This window comes from Bison bison, unplaced genomic scaffold, assembly GCF_000754665.1.
Source record: "Bison bison bison isolate TAMUID 2011002044 unplaced genomic scaffold, Bison_UMD1.0 scf7180017864484, whole genome shotgun sequence".
NCBI classification, from domain to species: Eukaryota; Metazoa; Chordata; class Mammalia; order Artiodactyla; family Bovidae; genus Bison; species Bison bison.
The window spans coordinates 2,602,856-2,627,262 of record NW_011495044.1 but is presented as its reverse complement, the minus strand read 5'-3'; the positions used below and the strand labels follow the sequence as shown (position 1 = coordinate 2,627,262).

The following is a 24,407-nucleotide window of genomic DNA, read 5'->3' as shown; positions in this document are numbered from 1 at the left end:
GGGGTGGGTGGGGGTCTAGGTGTGTGGCAGTGACATAGCTCCGCACTGTGGGAAAGAGGAAATGGCTCCCAGGCCTCAGCCCTTTGGGCCTGACCCTACCCAACCCTGCCTCTGACATCTTCCCTGGGAAATGGAAACCAGTACCCTCCCTCTCTCTCCCCGCCAATTCCCTGGCCCAGCCTGGGCCCAGGTGTGGATCCAGGCCCCCTCCCTCCTCTCCTGCATTGAAGCTGCTGGATCTTGGGGCCCCCTTGGAAGCCTGGGGTTCTGGACCACCCCAGGCCCACACCTGAGTCCTGTGGTCTTGGTTCCCCAGCACCCCAACACCCCTCATCATTCCTTACAGGCAAGTGGGTCAGTCTGGGTTGTTTGGGGACGCTCACATCCAAGGCCACCTCTTCTGACAAACTCCTGAACCTCCATAGCCTTCCAGGCCATACCACCTCTATCTGCCTCCCCATGTGAAAACCCATCAGTGGCTGCCCAACACCTTCAGAAGGAAGCCCAGACTCCCTGTCCTGGCATTCAAAGCTCATCATGGTCAGCTCCCTGCTCACCTTTCACCCAGGATCCCAAGTCTCCCTAGGAGTGGCCCAAAAAGAAGGAGCCCAGACCTGGGGCCCTGTAGGTCAGCGGTCCCAACCTTTTTGGCACCAAGGACTGGTTTCATGAAAGACAATTTTTCCATGGACCAGGGTGGGTGGGTGGGGAAAGGCTTAGGGATGATTCAAGTGCTTAGTTTACTGTGTACTTTATTTCTATTATTATTACATCATCTCCACCTCTGATCATCAGGCATTAGATCCCAGAGGTTGGGGATTCCTGATGTTGGTAGAATAGCTCCAGTTTTGGAGCCAGGCAGCCCTGGGGTAGAGTCCCTGCTCATCAGTGAAGAGTGGTGTGCTCTTTCTGAGCCTCAGTGTCTACATCAGAAAAATGGAAACAATGACAACTATATTGTAGATTTTGGATTGCCTGGAAGACTTTCCTCACTGACTTCCAGCCCCAGCAAGCCTGTATTAAGACCATATCTGTCCCCTGGGCTCCACCAACTTCCTATTCTTTCCCCTGATAAAATCTACCAATCTGTCCCGCCCCCTCTCCTGCAAAGTCCTGAGAGCAGAGCCTATGTCTTGCTCCGCAGCGGCCCCAGTACCCACACAAGGCTGGGTACTTAGTGGCTACCCCTGATCCCACAGGAGACCCGAACCAGTGAGCCAACGAAGTCGCTCAGTCGTGTCTGACTCTTTGCAACCCCATGGACTGTAGCCCACCAGGCTCCTCCATCCATGGAATTTTCCAGGCAAGAGTACTGGAGTGGTTTGCCATTTCCTTCTCCAGGGGATCTTCCTGACCCAGGGATTGAACCCAGGTCTCCTGCATTACAGGCAGACGCTTTACCGTCTGAGCCACCAGGGCAGCCTGGAGACCAGAGAGGCTGTGGTATTTGAACTAATCACAACAGTAACAGGGAGTGAGGATTGAGCACTCGGTCTGGGTACGTGCTTTACGGGTGTGGAAACCAGACCCCGGCCTGCAGCCCAACCACCCCTTACCCACTCTGGCAGCTGCCGGGATTCCCCGTTATTAGGGTGCCCTCTGGACCCTGTGAGGTTGCCGACTGCCATCGTTTTTGGCCTAGAGGTTGTTGAACTCTTGGGTTGGGGTGACCTCAGCATGGTTCCAGTGTGCCTGTTAAAGTTGGGCGCCCCGAGGCCCAGTCCTCCCAGGCCTGGCTCTGCTCCCCTGAGGGCGGGAGGCCTCAGCTGACCCCATGAAGGAAGGCCTGGAGCAGAGCGCAGGTGGGAGGCTGGAGACTCCCGTATTGATCTGTGTGGCCAGGAGCAGGGTGCGGCCCACAGTTCACAGGCTCCCCATCCCGCTTGTAAACACGTCCTGGACGTTCTTCCGAGAGCCCAGAACTGCCTGAGGAAGACAGCCGGATGTATGTGAATCTCCGACCAGCTCTGGGAATGCCTGAAGAGTCACTGTAGAGCCCCACTTTATAGGTGTGCACACCGAGGCTCAGAGGCCCGGAGAGGTTAAGACGCCACAACTTTCCCAAGGGCGCGGGCAGAAGCTTCGGGCACAGTTGCCCTGATGGTGCTCGGCATGAGGGCACCTAGCCAACAGAGAGGGAGGCGCAGACACGGGCATGGGGCAGGCCGGCTCAGCCTAGAGGAAGGCGCAGCTTTTCAGACTCATTGCCAAGGTGGGCTTGGCAGCAGCTGTGGTCACAAAGCTGTAAATTCCAGAGCAGAGGCCAGTTCTCCCAAGTGCCAAAGAAAAGCTGAAACTTCTGCTTGGTTCGTACCTCCTGCCCTGTCTTCCTGGCCCTCAGACTTCCATCTTCGCAGAAGGAGGAGAAGAAGGGTGAAGCCTCTGAGTCAGACCCTGTTTTACAGCGACATCCATTTCACAGAGAAGGAAAGTGGACAACAGAGTGGGAATGTGAAGCCTATGGGCTCGAGCTGAAGTCCAGGTTGGGGTTCAGGGTGCCCTTCCCTCTCCCAGGTGCTGGGGTGGGCAGAATGTCTCCCGTGATGCTCTGGGGGGGCAGCTGGGGAGTGGACAGAGGGTGTGTCTGGTTGTTTGCTTGGCAGTGTCATCTCACATCCCCGTGGCCTGGTGAGGATGAGGCACCTGGGGAGCTCCATTCACCATATGCTCCCCACATGGCAGGCCAGCTGCTGCCTCATCCCCCCAGCAACTACCCCTAGTAACCCTGGCCCCCTGTGGGCATTGACCACAGAAGCAACCGCTGCTCCCAAAGGCTGTCAGGGACGGAAGGAGACCCATCTGGAGCTCCTGCCATGGGCCCCAGAGCCCACAGGCTAGAGGGAGGAGACACAGGCACAGTTCCTCTGAGGCTCCTCGGGGAAAAAGGTGCCCCTGAGACCAGGTCTGGGGACACTTACCAGACCAGGTGGTGTTTGAACTGGGCCTTGATCAATGGGAGGATTTGGATGGACAGAGATGGGGGCTGCACAGCAAAGGCTGGCATCAAAAAGCCCAAAGTAGGAGGACGGGCTGAAGCAGAGAGTGTGACACCCTCTGGCTGTGGGTGAGGAGTCCAGAGGAGGCTCTACACATCAAGTGGAGGCGTTTTGCCCTCGACTTGGTGACAGTGGGAAGCCAGGGAGAAGAGGGGAGCTGTGATTTAGAAACACCATCATGGCCCTTGGTGTTGGGAGTGGACGGTCTATGCATGGCTGCTGCACTGGTCTAGGAAAAAAGGGGTGTGTCCCACCCTCATGGTGCCCCGAGAGAGCCAGGGGTGATTGGAAGGATGGTGTTGCAGGGGAATGATGGGTCTTGACCTGTGGAAGAGAAGCAAGAGAAGGGGGCAAGAAGGGGAGGTAGATGGGCCCTTGGGATCTGCAACATTCCAGGGCCTGGGCTGGCTGCTTCCATCTGACTGCTCATGGATGGTCTCATCAACACTTTAATCCCATTATACAGATGAGGAAACTGAGGCTCAGAGAGGGCAATGTCTTGCCCAGATGGAATTTTATGTTCTTCTGACTGCAGAATCTATGTTGTTTCCATGGTCTCAGGTGTGATTCTGGCCTTTGAGGCCTGCAGGGAACATGCTCAGGCACATGCCAGCAGCTCACAGTAGACCAGTTTCTGGTCTGACCAGGAAATCTGGGGGCTGGGGGGACAAGGAGGAGGGTAGGAACTGCCCAGGGGCAGGAACGGGTAGTATAGATAGATCTGGGTGCCTGTCCAAAGGGCCACAGCAGGGAGGAGCAGTGACAGGGGCCAGGCCAGGAATATGATGAGAAAGGGGGAAGAATAGATCTGAGGGTCCTAAGCCCAGCTCTATCCCAGGCAAGTTGTCTCCCGGGACGGGGGCCACAGAGGGAGACACGAGTGGCTGATGAGGTTAGGAGCCATCCGGCCCTCCCTTCCGACAGAATGCTTCCCTCCTGTCTGTGGTTCGTGGTCACACACAGGCACACCAAGGCACACAGTCACAATCATACAGGCAACACACATACCCAGGCACAGACACACAAGCACACACATACAAGGTCTTGCGCACATGTGCGGAAGGCCACACGAGCACAATCAGCACCCGCAGTTACCCTGACTTACGGGACCTGCACACACACGGCCCCCGCCCCCACCCCAGTCACAGCTCACACACTCACGCTCTCGGAGGACCGTTCCCAGGAAGGTCTCTGCCCGTGGACGTCACTCAGGCGTGGGAAGGGTGAGAAGTGTCCTCGGACATCTTTATTGCCGTTGTTGGGACAGGAAGTTGCCTCTCTGACCTTCTGGGGGCTGCGTCCTGAGAGGGGTGGCATTCACCCAGTGACGTCAGCTCAGGCTAGGGTGGGGTGCGTTGGGATGGGTGTGGAGACTGGCCCCAAGGAAGGTCAAGGGCAACCAGGGAGTGTTGAGGAAGAGGTCATAGGCCTTGGTGCCAAGAGCAGACCGGAGTAAGCCAGCTCTGGGTTTCCATCCCCTTGCCAACCTCTCACGATGGTGACCTTGGGCAAATGACTTCACCTCTCTGAATGGCAATGTCCAGCAGTAAAAGGGAGATAAATGACATCAACCTCCAAGGCACTGGGAGTGCTAACTCAGATAACGGCTGTCAAGTGCTGGGCACAGGGCCTGGCAAATAGTGGCAATAATCATAATGTTCGTGATGGCCAAAGGGGTTGATGTGTGAGTGCGGGCGGAGGTGGGGGGGGGGCTCGGAGGGAGGGGTGGGAGGACAAGGGTGGATGTACAGTGGCAAGGCTTGTGGCTGGCCTGACCATGGCCCTCCCCACACCTGCCCAAATAATGCATCAGCTGAGGTCCCAGAAGAGCAGAGCCTCAGGAAACTCAGCTGTGGTGGATGGCGGGGTGACCTTCCCCACCCTAACCTTGGAGTTGGGGACAGTGGGCACCACTGGGGCTGAGCCAGGGCAGCAGGCTCAGGTATTGTTGTTGTTCAGTAGCTAAGTTACGTCCAACTCTTTGCAACCCCATGGATTCTAGCACGCCAGGCTTCCTTGTCCTTCACGATCTTGCCCAGAGTTTGCTCAAACTCATGTCCTTTCAGTCAGTGATGCCATCCAACCATCTCATTCTCTGTTGCCCCGTTCTCCTCCTGTCCTCAATCTTTCCAAGCATCAGGCTCTTTTTTAATGAGTCAGCTCTTCACATCAGATGGCTAAAGTATTGGAGCTTCTTCAGCATCAGTCCTTCCAATGAATATTCAGGGTTGATTTCCTTTAGGATTGACTGCTTTGATCTCCTTGCCGTCCACGGGACTCTCAAGAGTCTTCTCCAGCACACTGCTGGAAAGCATCAATTCTTCGGCACTCAGCCTTCTTATAGTCCAACTCTCACATCTGTACATGACTACTGGAAAAGCCATAGCTTTGACTAGATGGACCTTTATTGGCAAAGTGATGTCTCTGCTCAGAGGCTGCTCTAGAGTGGGCCCCACTCCAGACTAGAGGGGGCTCCTTGGCTCCCTCCAGCAAGCTTTCATGATGAAAGAACAGATTCTGAGAGGTGGGCCCTGGGGGTCCCTATCTATCTGGAGGAGCACCCAGCTCTGTGGGGGCTGCAGAGGATAGAACACAGCACTTGTGGTAAAGGAAGCCTTCCAAACAAGTAAAAGCACACAGCTGGTGGCCCTGCGCCCTCTGGCGGCCTCTGCTCCTTACTGCAGCCTCATGGCTTTGTTCTAAGGCTCCCGTTCCTTGCCTGGTATGGACTGACAGAGCAGTGCAGCGGAGTGCAGGCGTTGGGGCTGGACGACCTGGGTTTGAGATATGGGGCTGGACGGCCCAGGGCAGGTGACTTAATCACTTTGCGGCTCAGATTCTTCCTTTGCAGTAGGTTGATAACAAGAGTGTCTACCACACAGCTGAAGGGGAAATCTGATCACCTGTATCAAGTACTTGGAGTACGTAAAGAAACAAGGAATACATGGTGACTGCCCTACTCTTGACTTCTGGGGTCAGCGTTGCTCGGGCACACAGCTTGAGAGCAGGGCCAAAGCAGCCTTGACCTGGGGTTGGACTCTGGCTCTGGTGCAGTCCCTTACCAAATGTGTGGTTGACTAGTTGCTTATCATATGGTGAGAGAGATACCAGGAGGTTAAATCCAAAATCCTCTGGAAAATCATGCTGGAGATAAACACAGTGTCTCAGTAAGCCCAACATGGCCATTTTTCCCAGTTCTTGCTTACAGTCTGTCTTGGAAGCAGCTGACTTGCATCCAAGGGCAATGTTTTACCCAGTAGAATGACACTCAGTGTTGAGATGCTCAGACAAAAGGGACCCTGAAGTAGACAGCATTGTATGGGTTAAGTCAGAAGCAGGGAGAGGTCTTGGGCAGGATCATGGGATTGGTAGGAAGTCCTCCCGCTCCTGAGACAGACCACAGCTTCATGTCTATTTCCCACCAGTGTTGTTGGTCTTCCATCAGTGTCATCGAGCATGCTTCCATCATCAGGTTGGGACACTACCACTCATCCCATAGAATCGCTGGTGCTTGGCTCTTAACTAGCAATCCGCCACTTCTCTAGCTTCAACCCCACCCCTTCTCCATGCTACTCTAGCTTCCCAGCCTGGCTCAGCATAGTGATATAAATGGAAATGCCTTCCCTGTCTATCTAGGACCCTACAAGGACTCAAAATAGCCCATACCCACTCCAAGTTTTCCCTAAGCCAATGCCCCAGCCTCAGTATGACCTAACTGCTGACCCCCAGAATCTTCCTGCCAGGTGGCACCTTCAGAGTAGCTTCCCTGGGCAGTGTCCCCGTGTTGGCATTTGCTCCCTGTCATGGGAAGTCTGCACCCCCTACAGACAGGAACTGTGGGTTTCTCATCTCTGGATTTCACAGGGGAATGCCTGACACTCTGGGCTCCACAGATATTAAGAAGCTCCACTTTCACCTTTTGGAAGGAGCTCTCTGGGAAGGCAGTGCTGGGGGCAAGACTAGGGTCCGGGGGAATTCCCCTGGAGTAATGTGGATGGTGTTAAGAGAACATGAGGTTGGAGTCAAAAGATCTGGATTCAAACCTTAGCTCTACCTCTTGTCAACAAAGGATCTGGGGATGCCTTCACACCTCTGTGTGAGTTGTTCCCACAGGTAAGATGATGATAACAGGGTCTACTTAGCATAGCACCTGGCACATACTGAGTACTTTTTATGTTCCGGGTACTGTTCTAAATGCCTTAATTAATTTAATCCCTCTACAACTCTAGGAGGCAGGCATTATTCTCACTTTATAGGAACTGTAAATGAGGAAAATGAGGCTGAGAGAAAGGAAATAATTTTCCCAAGTTCACAGAGCAAGTGAGATGGTCAGTAAACAGCAGCAATGACTGTTCTGAGATAGCAATATGTGGGACACGATCTCCGAGACTCCAAGGAAGGACAGACTGCAGGCTTTCTGCTTCTGCACTAGCTCCAGTCTTGTTCCCTCAACTGCAGCAAATGACACAGACCCACTGGTGTTGTAAATAGAGTTAACATAATATATTTATTTTAAGTGCCATTCATGCATATCACTTCTGGCAGCAACAATCCTAATGACACTTGGAATATTTCTTTACAGCACTAAACAGTTACAAAGAATGGGTGCCGTTCATCATAGAGGCAAAATATGAAATCGTGCAATAGCAAAACTGTAGAAACATTAAAACACTGACTGGCCAACAGCAGTACAGAGAGCAGACTGTGTGTGCACAGAAAGCAATGCATTTCATCACATATATACAATATAGATATGTACACGTCACCCTCTGAATGAACAATATCAAAATACTCTATTCCATTTGAAATAATCCCCAGATTGATTCCCTCCCACTTCAAAGGACATCTGAGAGACACATATTTACAAAAACACACATGAATACATTTACATTTCAAAAACTGCCACAAATGCCAGTCGGATTATTCTCCTGGACAGAGTGCCCCCATTTGATTATATGCATTTGATTCTTTTCCCCAAGTCTTCAGTCAATTTAAGCCCAAGACAGAACTTGCTTTGCATTAACAACTACCCACTAAGACAGCCACTAGAGGGACGCGGTGCACCTCACCAGGTAGCTGTGCTGGCCGGACCTGCCAGGAAGCCCGTCCTGGGCTGCCCAGTCCTGTGCATTAACTAGAGTGGGATGGGTCTGGGTGGAGGCTCTGCCTCCAGGGCCATTCATGCTAAGTTTAAATTCTCACAAAAATCTGGATCACTGCACATCAGTAAATGATTGCTGAATGGGAAATTAGCTTCACACAATTTGTAAAATCTTCATCAGTGGTTTCTATCTGAATCACTCAGTATAAGCTACTGCATTCCAATACTCAAATTGTTTAAAGTGCACATTGCTACCCACACGATTTAAAGATTCAAAACAGCTATTTTGGTATCTAGAGAACAGTGACTTGAGCAGACTAAGAATCACCCTCCCCTCTTTTTTCCAAGCTTTTTCTCTGCAGGCCGCTATCTCATCTTGCCTCTGATCCATCTAAGAGGGGCCTATTGGCTGCCTTTCCAGAATCCCCCGATTTTTACTGATCCAAGGGGCTGGAACTGAATTTCCTTTCCCATGCCAAGCAGGGTCCAAACAACAGGAACATAGAGCCCTTCCTTTCTCCCCACCCTCACCAGCCCTTACCATGGCTGGCTTCCCAGTAATTCATTCAAGGCAACACTCCATTAAAAAAATACCCACAGACGTTCACAAACACTCTCACATACACACAGAGAAATAAAGATGTTTTGCTTAGTCCAAGTAGAGATTACTCAATCACAGAATCAGTAAGGGTAATTAAAGTGACTTAGGCATGGCTGACAGAGACTAGTAATGCTAAAGAGCAACCAGTGAGCAGTTAGTACTCCTTGATTTCATGGAACATTTTATTTCACCATTAGAACTGAAAGAAAAAAAAAATCTGTTTTTGGTCTAAAGAACCAATTCAAAATCTATTCATTGAAAAAAGAAATCTCATTTCTCTCAGTTTCATTATAAAACTAAGACAATCAATCCATGCAAAATAACTGTGATATAAAACAAAAAAAAAACCAAACTAATAAAAAATCCTAAGATGCAGGCTGCATTCAAAGAAAGGAACCAAACGGCATGCATACACAGGCACACAGGACAACAGAAACAGCAGGCCACGCGACAGTTACTGCACTGGAGAGTGAGGCACACAGAACCCACGTGTGGCTCTACGCTCCTCTCAGCGCTCCCTAAATGGAAAGAGAATGGGGGAAAGCTGCTTGATAAGCACTGCCCTGCTGTTCTGTAGCCCAAATGAGCTCAGATTCAAATTCCAGAAAATCTTACTGAGCTAATGTCTCAATCAGCAGAAACGCAAAGATACAGAATATACTCACAAGGCAGGAATAATGACAAAGAGAAAGACACAATCTCTCTCTGATTGTCTTGTCTGTAAACTCTTATCAAGAAAACTAATTCTGTGCTTGCAGACACTGCATTTCTTCTTAATGAACCCAACAGGAGTTGGGCATTCACAGAAGACAGCAATAAATATTAAAATAACACTTTTGAATAATAAATACGTAAGTGAATGTGGAGACATTGATTTGTTTAAAAAGCCAAGAATGCCCAGATTCTAATCAATCAAACACATTTAGAACTGGCAGACAGTGCAGACTTAGAAAAACAGATGCTGACAAGGTATAACATGAACTCTAGAATCCCCCAGGCATCAAAACACATCCGGTCAGTCCTTCCTGCTACTCGGGAACAACGTGCCCCTTTAGATTGTTTGGAGAGTATCAAACTCTGGGTTCTCTATGACTTACTAAGGAGAACTTAATACTCACATTTCCAAAAAAGATTTTAAATAAGGGGAACTGGGCTTTGAAAAAAAATCTATTTCCTTTCAGTTGCCTACATCAGTTAAAAGCATTCTGCATAAAATAGCCTAACAAGGAATAAAAACTCACAGTAACTTTCTTCTCAAGACACAATAATCCAATTAGAAAAAAACTGAAGCCTTTTAGTAATGTTTGTACACATACTTATACATATGCATCTATAAACTGCTTGCAGCAAAACAGGCTCTGTCTGAAAAATCAGTCTGGCACTTGTGGTCAACATCAAACTGACACAATATGCAAAAGCCGTTCAAATCACACAACAGTTAGGAGCTACATAGGGCAGCTGGCAGGGAGACAAACATGTAGTACTCGTCTGGGTCAGATAAAAGCAGTAAGTCATCCAGCTAAAATCTTGATTGTCTTCAAAAAAAATTTTGATAACATTGGTAAAATGATTAGCAACTTTGTTTTCTCCACTGGATTCTCTTAAACCTTTCCCTTCCACTGCACAGAAAGGTGACACTGGGTCTGGAGCCTTGAGAAACAAGCTCTACACAATTGAATCCCAATCAAAGTCATCCTGGATGTCATCTGGAGGCAGAGAGCGCCGCATCTGGAAGGCTTGGGAAGGCATCATGTGCTGCTGGCTCATGGCTCCGTGATGGCCTGGAAGGAACCAACATCAGCAGTGACTCGCGAGAGAAGGAAGGAAGACGAAACAAACACCTACTGAACACTCCTTCATGCCAGGAACTCAACGCACATGCTCTCACTCATCCACCCTCAAGTCTCTACATAAATGATCTCTATAAATGAAAAGTCCCTCTATAAATGATCCTCATTTTATACATATTCTGCACCCCACCCCTCTCTCTGAAACAGGGAGTTCACTCCCTCCTGAGGTAGCTTCATTCACTGCTGGGAAAGCTAAAAAAGCCCTTCAGTATTAAACTCTGAGCACCAACCCCAACACATCACGCCTCAAATTACCTGCAATCGTTGTTCCTGGAGTGCTGAGTGCCTGTGGGATGTGAGGATAACCAGGGGGCGGCATCACTGAAGGAGGGAGATTTTGCCTGGAGTCTATGTACAGATTTCCTAATCAGATTGAAAAGAACAAAGAAGGAAAACCTATTTACCATAAGTAAAACAATCAAGCATAAAAATCTTAATAGAATTGTTACCTAAAACTAAATTAAGCAAGTTAAGTGAAGATGAAAACAGAAGGGAGAATGTCTCCTTCTGGATGCTAAAACTCTGCCAGAGGTAATGCTGGATTTTCAGACAGGGTGCCGGGATGGGTGGATACCCTGGTACTAATTCTGGCACTGTCTCTAATTCTCTGGAAGCTTGCAGGCCAATTACGTCTATTGTTGTTACATACCTTATCATAGTTCTTAAGCATTTTCATATCCGTTAGTTCATCTGAGTCTCCCTCTAGGCCCACAATGAAGGCAAGACAGGGATTATCCCATTTTATGGATGAGGCAACTGACGCTCAGAAGGTTGAGCTGACTTGTCCAAAGACACATCAGTTTGACAGAGGCTAGGGCTACAATTCAGCTCTAATTCACAGGTTCTTTCCAGTAACAGCTGTCTCTACTGCCCTGATTTTCTTATCCTGAAAGCAGACCTAAGTGCACACAACCTGATTAACAAAGTGACTGAAGGCACAAAATGATAGGAAAGATTTATTATATGAAGTAAAAGAGCCACCTCCAAAGTGATTAACAATGTATTATTTAGAAGTGTGCAGATGGAAAATATAGATCTTATTTAAATAGCATTTCAGAAGGTTCTTATATTAATATGCTTTCATTGACAGCAGTCATCAAGAATAACAGCTCTTGTTATTCTTGTAAAATGTCAATTACACTGCATCCTAATGCAAAACAGAAAGGGAGGGGAGGATACATCACACAGGCACCCACAATAACTCCTGGGGAAGAACCATGGTAACATCGGTTTTACATTATGAAACATCTGGAATCCTGGAAAGGCTTTTCCCCTAAGGTACGCTGGTGTTTCACACAGACTACACTTGCACTCTAGGAATACCGTAATCAAACTAGGAAACAGTGATCATTTCCCCAGAGAAAACAGAAGGAGAAGAAAAGTCTTCCTTTTGTATTCAAGGTAGGGCACACTATCTTTGGCCACTCCGAGTCTCCACCTGCCACTGGAAAGTCAGACTGTCCAAGCTTGAGACAGTCTCAGAGATAATCTAACCCAGCCCTACTTCTGTTCATGTAGGTGAGGAAGTGAGATGAGAGAAGATGGGAAAGAACCAGGGAGACAACCCAAGACTTCTGACTTCCAGCTACCGCCTCCCAAGATGACATGCTTTTTTATAGAAAAGTTTAAAGTCAGAACTGAGGTCTTTGACCAATCTGCCATAAGGAAGACTTCAGAAGAAGAGAAAAGTTATATGAAGTTATAGCTCTAGTATATTTTTGCAGGAGAAAAAGTTCTGCCAAGTGCTGACCAGCCTTCACATTTGTGGCTCGTGTTCTTTCTTAAGGTTGAATCAGGCTATGGGGCTTCACTCCTCTGAGTAAAGGAGGAGACAGGTGAGAATTAGAGAAGAATCATGAAAATAAACAAGACGATGGGCATAAACTGACACCCAAATTAAACAAATGGCCTTAACTTTTTGAAACTGTCACATTCTTAACACTTTTATTTTCATGTAGAGATTCTCATTACTTCTCATCTCCCCCCACCTCCATGTTCTCATTACAGACTGAACAATGAGAGTGTAGTTGGACTTTCTAAGCAAGAAATTAACTTATAAAGCAGCTTCTAAAGATTTCTGAGATCCTATAATATTTAGAATGTAGTCATAAGAATTTAAAAATCTACACTGTACTTCACACCTAAAGCTAATATTGCAAATCAACTATATTTCAACAACAAATCTAATCACAAAACGTGTTTTTTGAAAGCAGACTTTTGTTGAATGACCATTCATTCATTTAAGAAGTATTTGTGCTAATAAGAATAAACGAAAAATAAAATTCCCAGCCTTTGTGGAACTTGTTTTCAGATTATTGGGAAGGATGAAGATGGGAGGAAGGGAGGAAAATAAATAGTACATTATATACACTATGGAGAAAAATAAGGCAAGGAGGGGGAAAAGGAGTGCCGAACAGTAGGTGTTATTTAAGTAAGATGATCAGGGAAGTCATCACTTGAATAGGTGCTTTTTTAGGGAAAAACTTGAGTCATGTGTCTATCTGGGGAAGTCACTCAAGACAGAGGAAAGAGCAAGTGTGAAGGCCCTGAGGTAGGTGGTGTGTGTCCAGAGTGTTCAAGTAACAGTAGGGAGGCCAGCAGTGCAGAAGCAGGGGTGTGACAGGAGGGGAAGGGAAAAGAAGACAAGGTCAGAGAGTAATTGGGAACAAATAAAAATCTAAGATCATGGCATCCAGTCCCATCACTTCACGGGAAATAGATGGGGAAACAGTGACAGACTTTATTTTCTTGGGCTCCAAAATCACTGCAGATGGTGACTACAGCCATGAAATTAAAAGACGCTTGCTCTTTGGAAGAAAAGCTATGACCAACCTAGACACATTAAAAAGCACAGACACTACTTTGCCAACAAAGGTCCGTCTAGTCAAAGCTATGGTTTTTCCAGTAGTCATGTACGGATGTGAGAGCTGGACTATAAAGAAAGCTGAGTGCTGAAGAATAGATGCTTTTGAACTGTGGTGTTAGAAAAGACTCTTGAGAGTCCCTTGGGCTGCAAGGAGATCAAACCAATCCATCCTAAAGGAAATCAGTCCTGAATATTCATTGGAAGGACTGATGGTGAAGTTTCAATACTCTGGCCACCTGATGCAAAGAGCCCACTCAAAGACCCTGAGATTTGAAAAGATTGAGGGCAGGAGGAGAAGGGTGTGAAAGAGGATGAGATGGTTGGATGGCATCATTGATTCAATGGACATATGAGTCTGAGCAAACTCTGGGAGACAGTGAAGGACAGAAGTCTGGTGTACCACAGTCCATGGGGTTGCAAAGAGTCAGACACGACTGAGCAACAACAAAAACCAGAACACAACAGATCCAGAACAAATGATCCTTTTGATCAAGGATCAAAAAGAAATGACCACAGAAGTCTAGGAACAAAGGGTTTTAAGAAAATAATCCAGGATCTCAGTCAAGAGAGAATCCATAAGAGATGCCTGGCCCCTCTGACAGGACAATAGTGGACGGGCCTCAAGAAGACCTGAGTAGGCACAGGAAAACAATCAACAGGCTTGAAGAGAGGATAGGACAATGAAAATTACTGAGACAGATTAACAGAAAAAAGACTGAAGAAAAGCAAACAGAGCCTAAGGGACCTGTCAGACACTAGCAAGCAGCCCAATTATGCATTCTGGGAGTTCCAGAAGAAGAGAGAGAAAAGGGGGTAGAAAGACTATCTGAACACATTATAGGTGAAAACCTTCCAAATTTGATGGAAGACAGGAATATAAACATCCAGGAAGTTCAATGAACTCCAAATGAGATCAAGTCAGAGGAACCCACACCAAGACACATTGTGAGCACATTTTCAAAAGCCAAAGATAAAGAGAGAAATTTTGAAAGCAGCAAGAAAGAAGTGACTTGTCACATACAAGGGATCCTCAATTAAGACAATAAGCATATTCCTCATCAGAAATTTCAGAGGCCAGAAGGTCAATCTATTCAAAGTGCCAAAAGAGACCAAAAAAAAAAAAAAAAAAACCTGTCAACAAAGAATCCTACAGCTGGTAAAAGAGTACTTTCAATAGTGAGGCAGAAATTAAGACATTCCCAGATGAGTAAAAGCTAAGGCAGTTTGTTACTGTTAGACCTGTCCTGGAAGATAGTGGTCAAGAGAGTCTTGCAGGAAGAAATCAAAGGACACTAAATAGTAACTTAAAGCCATAAGAAAAAATAAAGATCTCAATAAAGGTAAATACATGGGCAATTATGGAGACAGCATTATCATAACAATGATTTTTAACTCCACTTTTTGTTCTATATATGATTTAAGATGCTAATATGTTTCTAAAAGCTATTAGTATAAAAGTTCATATTACTGTAACTTTGGCTTGCAGCTTCACATATTTTATACATAATTTAAGAGACTAACACATTTAAAATAATTATCAGTGTATGTTTTGGGCATACAGTGTAGGATCATGTAATTCTGAGACACTGACAACCAACAGAGGCAGAGGTGAAGATGAAAAGGAACAGAGTTTTCATATGTTACAGAAGTTACACTGATATAAATTCAAATTAGTGTGTTGTAATTTTAGAATGTTAAACTCAGTTGCCATGGTAACCACAAAGAAACAGCTACAGAATATACACAAAAAGAAATGAGAAAGGAATTTAAAACATTTCACTACAAAAAATCAACTAAACACAAAAGACGACAGTAATGCAGGAAATAAGGGACAAAAAAAAGCCACAAGGAATAGCAAAGAAATAGTAAAACATAAAAGTCACTCCTTATCAATAATTCTTTTAAATATAAACAGATCAAACCTCTCAATCAAAAGATGGAGACTGGCAGAATGGATAAGAACACATGATCCAACCATATGCTGACTATAAGAGACTCACTTGAGATCCAAAGACACAAACAGATTGAAAGTGAAAGGATGAAAAGATATTCCATGCAAACAGCAACCAAAGGAGAGCAGAGACTGCTGTACTAATAACGGACAAAAGACTTTAAACCAAAAAAGGTTATAAGAGATATCTTGTAAAGTCTTACTCCCTCTAAAGGATATTATATATCAACAAAAGGTGCAAAATAGCAAGAAGACAGAACAATTATAAACATTTATAATTGTTTATGTACATTTATGCACCTAATAACAGGCTGCAAAAATCATGGAGCACAACAGAATTGAAATGAGAAATAAACAGCTCTACAATTATAGTTGGAGACTTAAATACCCATTATTTCAATAATAGATAGAACAACCAGACAGAAGATAAGCAGAGGATTTAACACAATAAGCCAACTAGATCTACTAGACATATATAGAACATTCTACCCAATAATAACAGCATAAACATTCTTCTCAAGTGCATCAGTTATTTTCCAGAATAAACCATGTTAGGCTACAAATCAAGTCTCAACAGATTTCTAAAAAATATTTATTTATTTGGCTGAACTAGATGGCACTCAACTCCAGTACTCTTGCCTGGAAAACCCCATGGACGGAGCAGCCTGGTGGGCTGCAGTCCATGGGGTCACTAAGAGTCGGACACGACTGAGCGACTTCACTTTCACTTTTCACTTTCATGCATTGGAGAAGGAAATGGCAACCCACTCCAGTGTTCTTGCCTAGAGAATCCCAGGGATGGCAGAGCCTGGTGGGCTGCCGTCTATGGGGTCGCACAGTCGGAAACGACTGAAGCGACTTAGCAGCAGCAGGTCTTAGCTATTGCATGGAAGATCTTCAGTCCTAGTTGTGGCATATGGGTTCCCTGACCAAGGATTGAACTTGGGCCCCTCTGCATACAGTGCATGGAGTCTTAGCCACTAGACCACCAGGGAAGTCCCTCAATAGATTTTAAATGATAGATACCATACAAAGTGTCTTCTCTGACCACAGTGGGACAAATTAATCAAAAACAGAAGTAAAACTGGAAAATTATCAATTTGTGGAAATTAAATAACACACTTAACCAATGGATTAAAAAGAAGTCACAAGGAAAGTCAGAATATACTTAAGAGATAATACAAACAAAAACAACATACCAAAACTTATAGGAAACTGCAAAAGCAGTTTTAAGACAGAAATTTATAGCTATAAAGACTTACATTAAAAAACAGACCTACAAAAAGAAGACACCAAACCCAAAGCCAGCAGACAGAAGAAGTAGTACAGGTTAGAGCAGAGATAAATGAGACAGAGAACAGTAAAACATTGCAGAAAAATCTGTTAACACCAGAAGGTGGTTCTTCAGATTAAAAACTAAAAAGCTGACAACGCTTTAACTAAATGGACTAAGAAAGAAAGATCCAAATTATTAACATGAGAACTGAAAATAGTAACATTACTACTGATTCTACGGAAATCAAAAGAATGAGAACTCTTTTAATAACTGTATACCAACAAACAGGACACCCTAGATGAAACAGACAAATTACTAGAAACACAAAATCAACAAAAAGTGAATAATGAAAAAAGAAGAAACCTGAACAGACCTATAATGAGTAAGAAGATTCAATATATAAAAAAAACAAAACCTGTACAAATAAAATCCCAGGGTCTGATGGCTTCATGGGTGAATTCTACCACATATTTGAAGAAGAACTAAAACCGATAAGTGTAATATAACCACATTAACAGAATGAAGGGGGGAAAGCCCTCACAATCATCTCAACTGATGCAGAAAAAGCATTTGACAAAAGTCAACACCTTTTATGATAAAAGTGTGAAGGTGTTAGTTGCTTAGTTGTGTCTGACTCTTTGAAACCCCATGGGATGTAGTCTGCCAGGCTCCTCTTTGCATGGAATTCTCCAGGCAAGGATACTAGAGTGGGTAGTCATTTCCTTCTCCATGGGATCTTCCCAATCCAGGGATCAAACCCACATCTCCTGCATTGCAGGGAGATTCTTTACTGTCTGAGCCACCAGGGAAGCCCTTTCATGATAAAAACACTCAACAAATCAGGAATAGAAAGAAATCACTTCAACATAATAAAAGCCATGTATGAAAATCCCACAACAAACATATTCAACAGTAGAAGACTGAAAAAGTTTTCCGCTACTATTATTAAGGCCAAAGCAAACATGTCCACTTTCACCACTTCTATTCAACACAGTCCTGGACATCCTAGCCAGAGTAATTAGACAAGGAAGAGAGACAAAGGGCATCCAAACAGAAAAGGAAGAAGTAAATTTATCTCTGTTCACAGATAGAATTTCATGTGTAAAAATCCCTAAAGATTACACACAAAAAAACTGTTATAAGAAATGAATTCAGCAAAATAGCAGGATACAAAGTCAACATGAAAAATTCAACCAGATTCCTATATATGAACAATCTGAAAAGGAAATAACAATAAATCCGATTTTCAGTGACATCAAAAAGAATAAAATACTTAGGAATAAATTAACTTACTTACAGAGATTAAAAACTTGTACAATGAAAACTACAACACACTGATGAAAAAAATTAAAGATGACATAGACACACACGTCATGTTCATGGACTTCAAGACTTAATATGTTAAAGCAATCTACAGATTCAATGTAATCCATATAAAAAATCTCAATGACCTTTGTAGAAATAGAAAATCCCATCCTAAAATTCATATGGAATCTCAAAAGACCTTGAACAGTCAGAACTATCCAGAAGAAGAATAAAGCTGGTAGACTCACACTTCTTTTTCTGTTGTTTTTGAGCTTTTTATTTTGTATTGCAATACAACTGATTAACAATGTTGTGATAGTTTCAGATGAACAGTGAAGGGATTCAGCCACACACATACATGTATCCATTCTCCCCTGAACTCCCCTCCCATCCAGGCTGCCACATAACATTAAGCAGAGTTCCATCACATTTATTTCAAAACTTACTACAAAGATACCGTAGTTGGACAATGTACTGGCATAAAGACCAATGGAACAGAATAAAAAATCCAGCAACACATATATATTTAGTTGAATGATTTCTGACAAGGTGTTAAGACCATTCAATGGAGCAAAAGACAGTCTTTTCAACAAATGGTAACAGGAAAACTGTATACACACATACAAAAGAATGAAATTGGGCTGTTATATTAACCATATACAAAATTCACTCAAAATGGTTAGACTTATATGTGAGACCTAAAACTTTAAAACTCTTTTAATAGAGCTTCATGACATTGAATTTGACAATGATTTCTTGGATATTATACTGAAGGTATACAGAACAAAAGAAAAAACCCACTAACAACACAGTAAAAAAGAAAACAAAAGAATGGGAGAAAATATATGTAAATCTTATAATTCATAAGGAGTTAATATCCACAAATACAGAGAATTCCTAAAACTCAGCAACAAAAAAACAAACCTGATCAAAAAATGGACAAAGAACATTTCCCAAAGAAGATAAAAAAATGGCCAATAAGATGAAAAGATGCTCAACATCATTAATCATACAAATCAAAACTATAATGAGACTCCACCACACACCCACTGAAATAGCTACTATTAAAAAAAAAGAGAAAATAACAAATGTTGGCAAGGATGTAGACGAACTAGAGCCCTTACTGACTGTTAGTGGGAATGTAAAATGGTACAGTTGCTATGAAAAACAGGATGATGGTTTCTCAGAAAATGAAACATAAGAATTAGCACAGGATCCAGCATTTCCACTTCTGAGTATATACCCAAAATAACAGAAAGCAGGGCCTAGAAAATATTTGTACTTTCATGTTCACACAACACTATTTACAATAGCTAAAACATGGAAGCAACCCAAGTGTTTATTAACAGATGAACAGATAAATGTGATGTGTATAGATACATAAAATGACCATATGACCTAGCAATCACACTCATAGGCATACACCCTGAAGAAGCCAAAACTGAAAAAGACACATGTACCCCAGTGTTCACTGCAGCACTATTTACAATAGCTAGAACATGGAAGCAACCTAGATGTCCACTGACAGATGAATGGATAAAGGAGCTGTGGTACACATACACAATGTAACACTGCTGCTGCTGCTGCTGCTGCTAAGTGGCTTCAGTAGACTTAATTACTGAATAATGTAACATTACTCAGCCATAAAAAGGAACACATTTGAGTCAGTTCTAATGAGGTAGATGAACCTGGAACCTATTATACAGAGTGAAGTAAGTCAGAAAGAGAAAGATAAGTATCATATACTAACGCAAATATATGGAATCTAGAAAAATGGTACCGAAGACTTTATTTACAGGGCAACAATGGAGAAACAGACATAGAGAACAACAGACTTTTGTACATGGGGAGAGGGAAGGAGAAGGTGAGATGTATGGAGAGAGTAACACGGAAACTTACATTATCATATGTAAAATAGATAGCCAATGGGAATTTGCTTATGTCTTAGGAAACTCAAACAGGCGCTCTGTATCAACCTAGAGGAGTGGGATGGGGAAGGGAGATGGGAGGGAGGTTCAAGAGGGAGGGGATATATGTATGCCTATGGCTGATTCATGTTGAGGTTCGACAGAAAACAACAAAATTCTGTACAGCAATTCCCTTCAATTAAAAAATAAACTGAAAAAAAAAAAAAAGACACAGAAATGAAGATTCACAAAAAGGACTAGGGTTCTAGAGAATATGGAAAGATCAAGTATGTGAAATAAGCTAGGATAACAACTGAATGAAGCAACTCAGGATAGAAAGAGAGGGCTTTTCAGCATCAAGTTTTAAAACAAGACAACAAACAGGAAAGAAGTCAACTTGGAGATAAAAGACATCAAGAAATTAAGATGAAGAGAGAAAGAACCTGGATACAAAGAACAGAATATAAATTTGAGAAAAGTGTAAGCACCGCAATTTCACAGAATAAATGAGATTGGCCATAAGGGGAAAGAATAAAAGAAGAAAGTGAGATGAAAAATGCAGAGCACAAATTTTGAGTTCAGAGTAAAACTTAAATGAGACTTCCATTATGTATATACTATTTAAATAAATTAACTTTAATTTTAACATTCTTAGAAGATATAAAAGATGTGTTGATTTTCATTGCAAGTCTCTACAAATTTAAATTGATAACACCTTAAAACTATGTTCTTAGTACAATTAAAATGTACATATCCTTAAGACATTTTCTCGATTGGTAACTTGAAAGGTTAAAGACCACAAACAATAAAATAATCAAGTAAATCACGAGATAAAAACATAGTTTCTTTTATCTTACTTTTTCTAAGATATACCTTAAATTACTTGATTTCATTTCTTAGAAATAAAAAGATATAAATGGATCACTTCTATCATTAACAACATATCAAGTTTCCCTAAATAGTTACTAAATATGAATGAGAAAAAGAGAAAATCAAGAAGAAAATTAAAGCCATACCTGTTCCAATGTGCTGGGAAGGTTTTGTTGGATGCATGGCACCATGACAGACATTCTGCTGAACATTACTCTGTGAGTGGATAAGGCCAGTTTGTGTAAAGAACTGATTAAGAGAAGAACAGAGATCAGCAAATTGAACCTGATCTAAAGACCAGTTCTTGAGATCTGCCTGTCTCATACTCTCCATCAAACCTATGAGGAAAACATTAAAAATACTGTTAGCATGGTCCTGCAAACATTGCAAAAAAACCAGCAATTTTTTTCCAGCCCTCAAAACTTCCACTGGTAATCTTTTGCTTATGACATTTTCTAAATTATTCAAAGACTGATTCTTATTTCCCTCAGATCTCTTGTCTGTGACCATCTACTACATCAACTGGCCAGAAGACTTAATTAAGAATTTTACAAATTGTTGTTTTTAAGCATACTACCAACTGTAAAAGAAACACTACATAAGGAGACGCTTACTTCAAAGAAACTTACAGTGTACTCAAAAACACACGATCATGTGTATTTGGTTATAAGGAAGAAGGAATCAATACTCACCTTGGAACTGTGAGAGGTCTACATCTGACCAATTAACACTGCTGGCAATTCGACAGCTTTCCTTGAGCATATCAAGTGTTGCATACCAATCACTTGAAACACCTATAAAAATAATACTGACAATATTATAAATCTTGGACAGCGAAAGTTTGAGCTAGCCTTATTCCTGGTATTGGATGATCCCAATCCAGTTTTACAAATGGATTCAAACCCACTATATCTTGTGTTGGGCAATCTGTTCTGTGAGACAGGAAGGAAAGGTATTATTTCTTTGCACTTTACAAATAAATGAAATTGAACCTAGAGGTGACATAACTTAACAAGGCCACTGTGATGTATCTAAGAATTGAACCCAGTTGTATTCTGCAAAATTCCAAGAGGCCCCATTCACCTTGCAGAAGTCCATAGCACCCTTTGGAGTTCTGCAATGCAGAGACTGCCTGGTCTGTGAGCTATGTCAGTTAAACATCTCACCAGAAACCATCAAGACCTATCTTATGAGCAGCAGACTTAAAAAAAAAAAAAATTCAGGGTATGAATCTATCATTCTAAAGGAAACACTTGGCAGGAATATGCGAAGAAAGAAAAAGTAGGAACATTCACCAAATACATAAACACAAAGTACTAGACCTCCCTGGTGGCTCAGGCAGTCAAGAATCTGCCTGGAATCCAAGAGACCAGGATTGGATCCCTGGGTTGGGAACATCCCCTGGAGAAGGGAATGGCTACTCACTCCAGTATTCTTGCCTGGAGAATTCCACAGACAGAGGAACCTGGCAGGCTATGGTCCACAGCATCGCTCAGTTGGACATGACTGAGTGACTAAGCACACATGCCAGACTAGGCATTTTATATCTGTATTCCCAATGTGATCCTCATAACAGCACTGTATACCGGGGCTGTTTTATTTTTATAGATAAAAAAATAACAAGACTAAAAGAGCTACTGCACCAAAGATCTAAGAGTCATAATGAGGATTGAAATGCAGGTCTTTCAGACACAAATCTATACTCTTTATTCTATACCACACTGAATCACAATAGATTGCAGACAGACTGTGCATTACATTCTTCTTTAAAACGCTCATTTTCCAGAAGGACAAGAGTTAAAAACCAAAACCTGCAAGGGTTGCTGAGTTTGCTTATGTTATACTAATAAACTGTAATCAAGACAATAATCCAGTTTAATCTATGGATTAAACGATTTACAACTACAGGACCACAGCAAGGAAACATAAAAGAAGACAGATGAGTACAGACAGAAAATATATACAAGCCCCAGATAAAAGATTGGAATTCACAGCCAAACACAACAAGTCAGAAGACAAAAACTTACCAGAATTACAGGATACCTGTTGTGGGGGTGGAGGCGCCTGATGTGTCAATGTCTGATGCGTCTGATGCTGGTGGTTCGGATGGTGCTGTATGTGTTGGTGTGGAGAGGGGTGTTGGGGGTGAGGTGACTGGAGCTGGTTGTGTTGCTGTGGGTGTGGTGCTGGGTGCTGGGGACGCTGTGGATGCTGCGGTAAACCATGTGGTCGATGGGACGGATGTGGAGACGGCTGTGTGTGCATCTGGGGATGTGACAGTGAGACCTGTGCAACCGAATTACTGCCCGTGGTGTTGAGGCCACTGCCGTGACTGTTGGTCAGGCTGCTTTGGTTGCTGTGTGGGTGAGAGCTCACTGTACTGCTGGGAGAGTGCTGATACGAACAAGAAGTGTGGGACTGCTGGGAAGATTCGGAAGGGATGTTCATCAAACCTGAGAACAGAGAAAGCAAGATCAGTGATGGTCAGATTTCAGTTGTATTTTATGACAGACATTTGCAAAATTATTTACAGAGCAAAAGTATATGCTGTCAGGAAGCAATTCTGGTTCAGTTGAACAAATGCTGATGTAATATCCACCATACCCTGGGCTCTGGGGTTACCGAGAAGAAACATCATTCTCTGTCCTCAATAGTTCATGGTCAAGGGGAAGAGACAAACACTTGAGGAGATTTTGTCAACATTATAAGTACTAAAGCAAAAGTAATCAGAGGGAATACAGAATCTCTTCTTCCCTGTTCTACCTAGTAAGGGGCATCGAAATACAAAGAAGCCCTCCTTGAAAAGGCAATATCTGGGTTGTCTTGAAAGATGTGCTGTGCTGTCCTTAGTCACTAGTCATGTCCGACTCTTTACAACCCCATGGACTGCAGCCCTCTAGGCTGCTCTGTCCATGGGGATTCTCCAGGCAAGAATATTGGAGTGGGTTGCCATGCCCTCCTCCAGAGGATCTTCCTAACCCAGGGATCCAGGTCTCCAGCACTGCAGGCGGATTCTTTACTGACTGAACCACCAAGGAAGCCCCTTGGAAGATGACTAAATGTTAAGGGAAAAGAGGAAGAGGTATTGAGTCACATTCAAGATGGCTCTCTACAGGTCTGAAGACCTTCGGCAAAAGAGGAGAGTAGAAATAAAGCTCACTGATTTCTGATCTCTTTCTCTGACTACTCCAAAAACTTTAAGTCCAATATGGCAGTTTAAGGGTTAAGATTACATATTTCTTAATGCCAGAAAAGAATAATTAAAACCTCTGCACTACAATTTATACACTTGTAACTCTGGAGCATTATTAACCTCGTCAAGTCACAATCACCTCAATTATAAATAGGATGACAATGGTACGTGCTTCGTAAGAGTTGTTGCTAGGATTACAAGCCACTAAACTGTGTCTGTCTCAAGAATGTTCCATAAAAGTAATGAAACAGAGCAGTAGAGATGGCTGGTTGTTTGTTCGTTTGTTTTGCTTAGTCGTAAGGATTCTAGCCATCTTGGGCTCAAACATGAGAAACTTACCACTGATATTTCAAAGCCAGTATTTTTGTACTGAGATCAGCAAAGCTGGATCTGCTTAGCAAAGTCTTACATGGGTTTTTTTATTTTGGTACTTATATAGGAAAAAAATTTTAATATAAAATTTGAGAAAACACGTGACTCTTACTTTAACC

The 24,407-nt window shown here is 43.4% G+C and overlaps 1 protein-coding gene across 3 annotated transcripts in view; it reads right to left on the bottom strand.

Moving 5' to 3' along the window:
• Positions 1–7,475: 7,475 nt before the first annotated feature.
• FOXJ3 (forkhead box J3) overlaps positions 7,476–24,407 on the bottom strand; it is a 125,178-nt gene continuing 108,246 nt past the window's right edge. For all 3 annotated transcript variants that reach the window (XM_010862668.1, XM_010862667.1, XM_010862669.1), the window contains exons 8-12: positions 22,751–23,176; positions 21,416–21,517; positions 20,870–21,061; positions 10,804–10,911; positions 7,476–10,479 (exon numbers count right to left, since the gene is read on the bottom strand). In XM_010862668.1, coding sequence (XP_010860970.1) covers positions 10,364–10,479; positions 10,804–10,911; positions 20,870–21,061; positions 21,416–21,517; positions 22,751–23,176 — 944 coding nt within the window. In that variant the 3' untranslated portion in view covers positions 7,476–10,363. The remainder of the gene's footprint in view (positions 10,480–10,803; positions 10,912–20,869; positions 21,062–21,415; positions 21,518–22,750; positions 23,177–24,407) is intronic.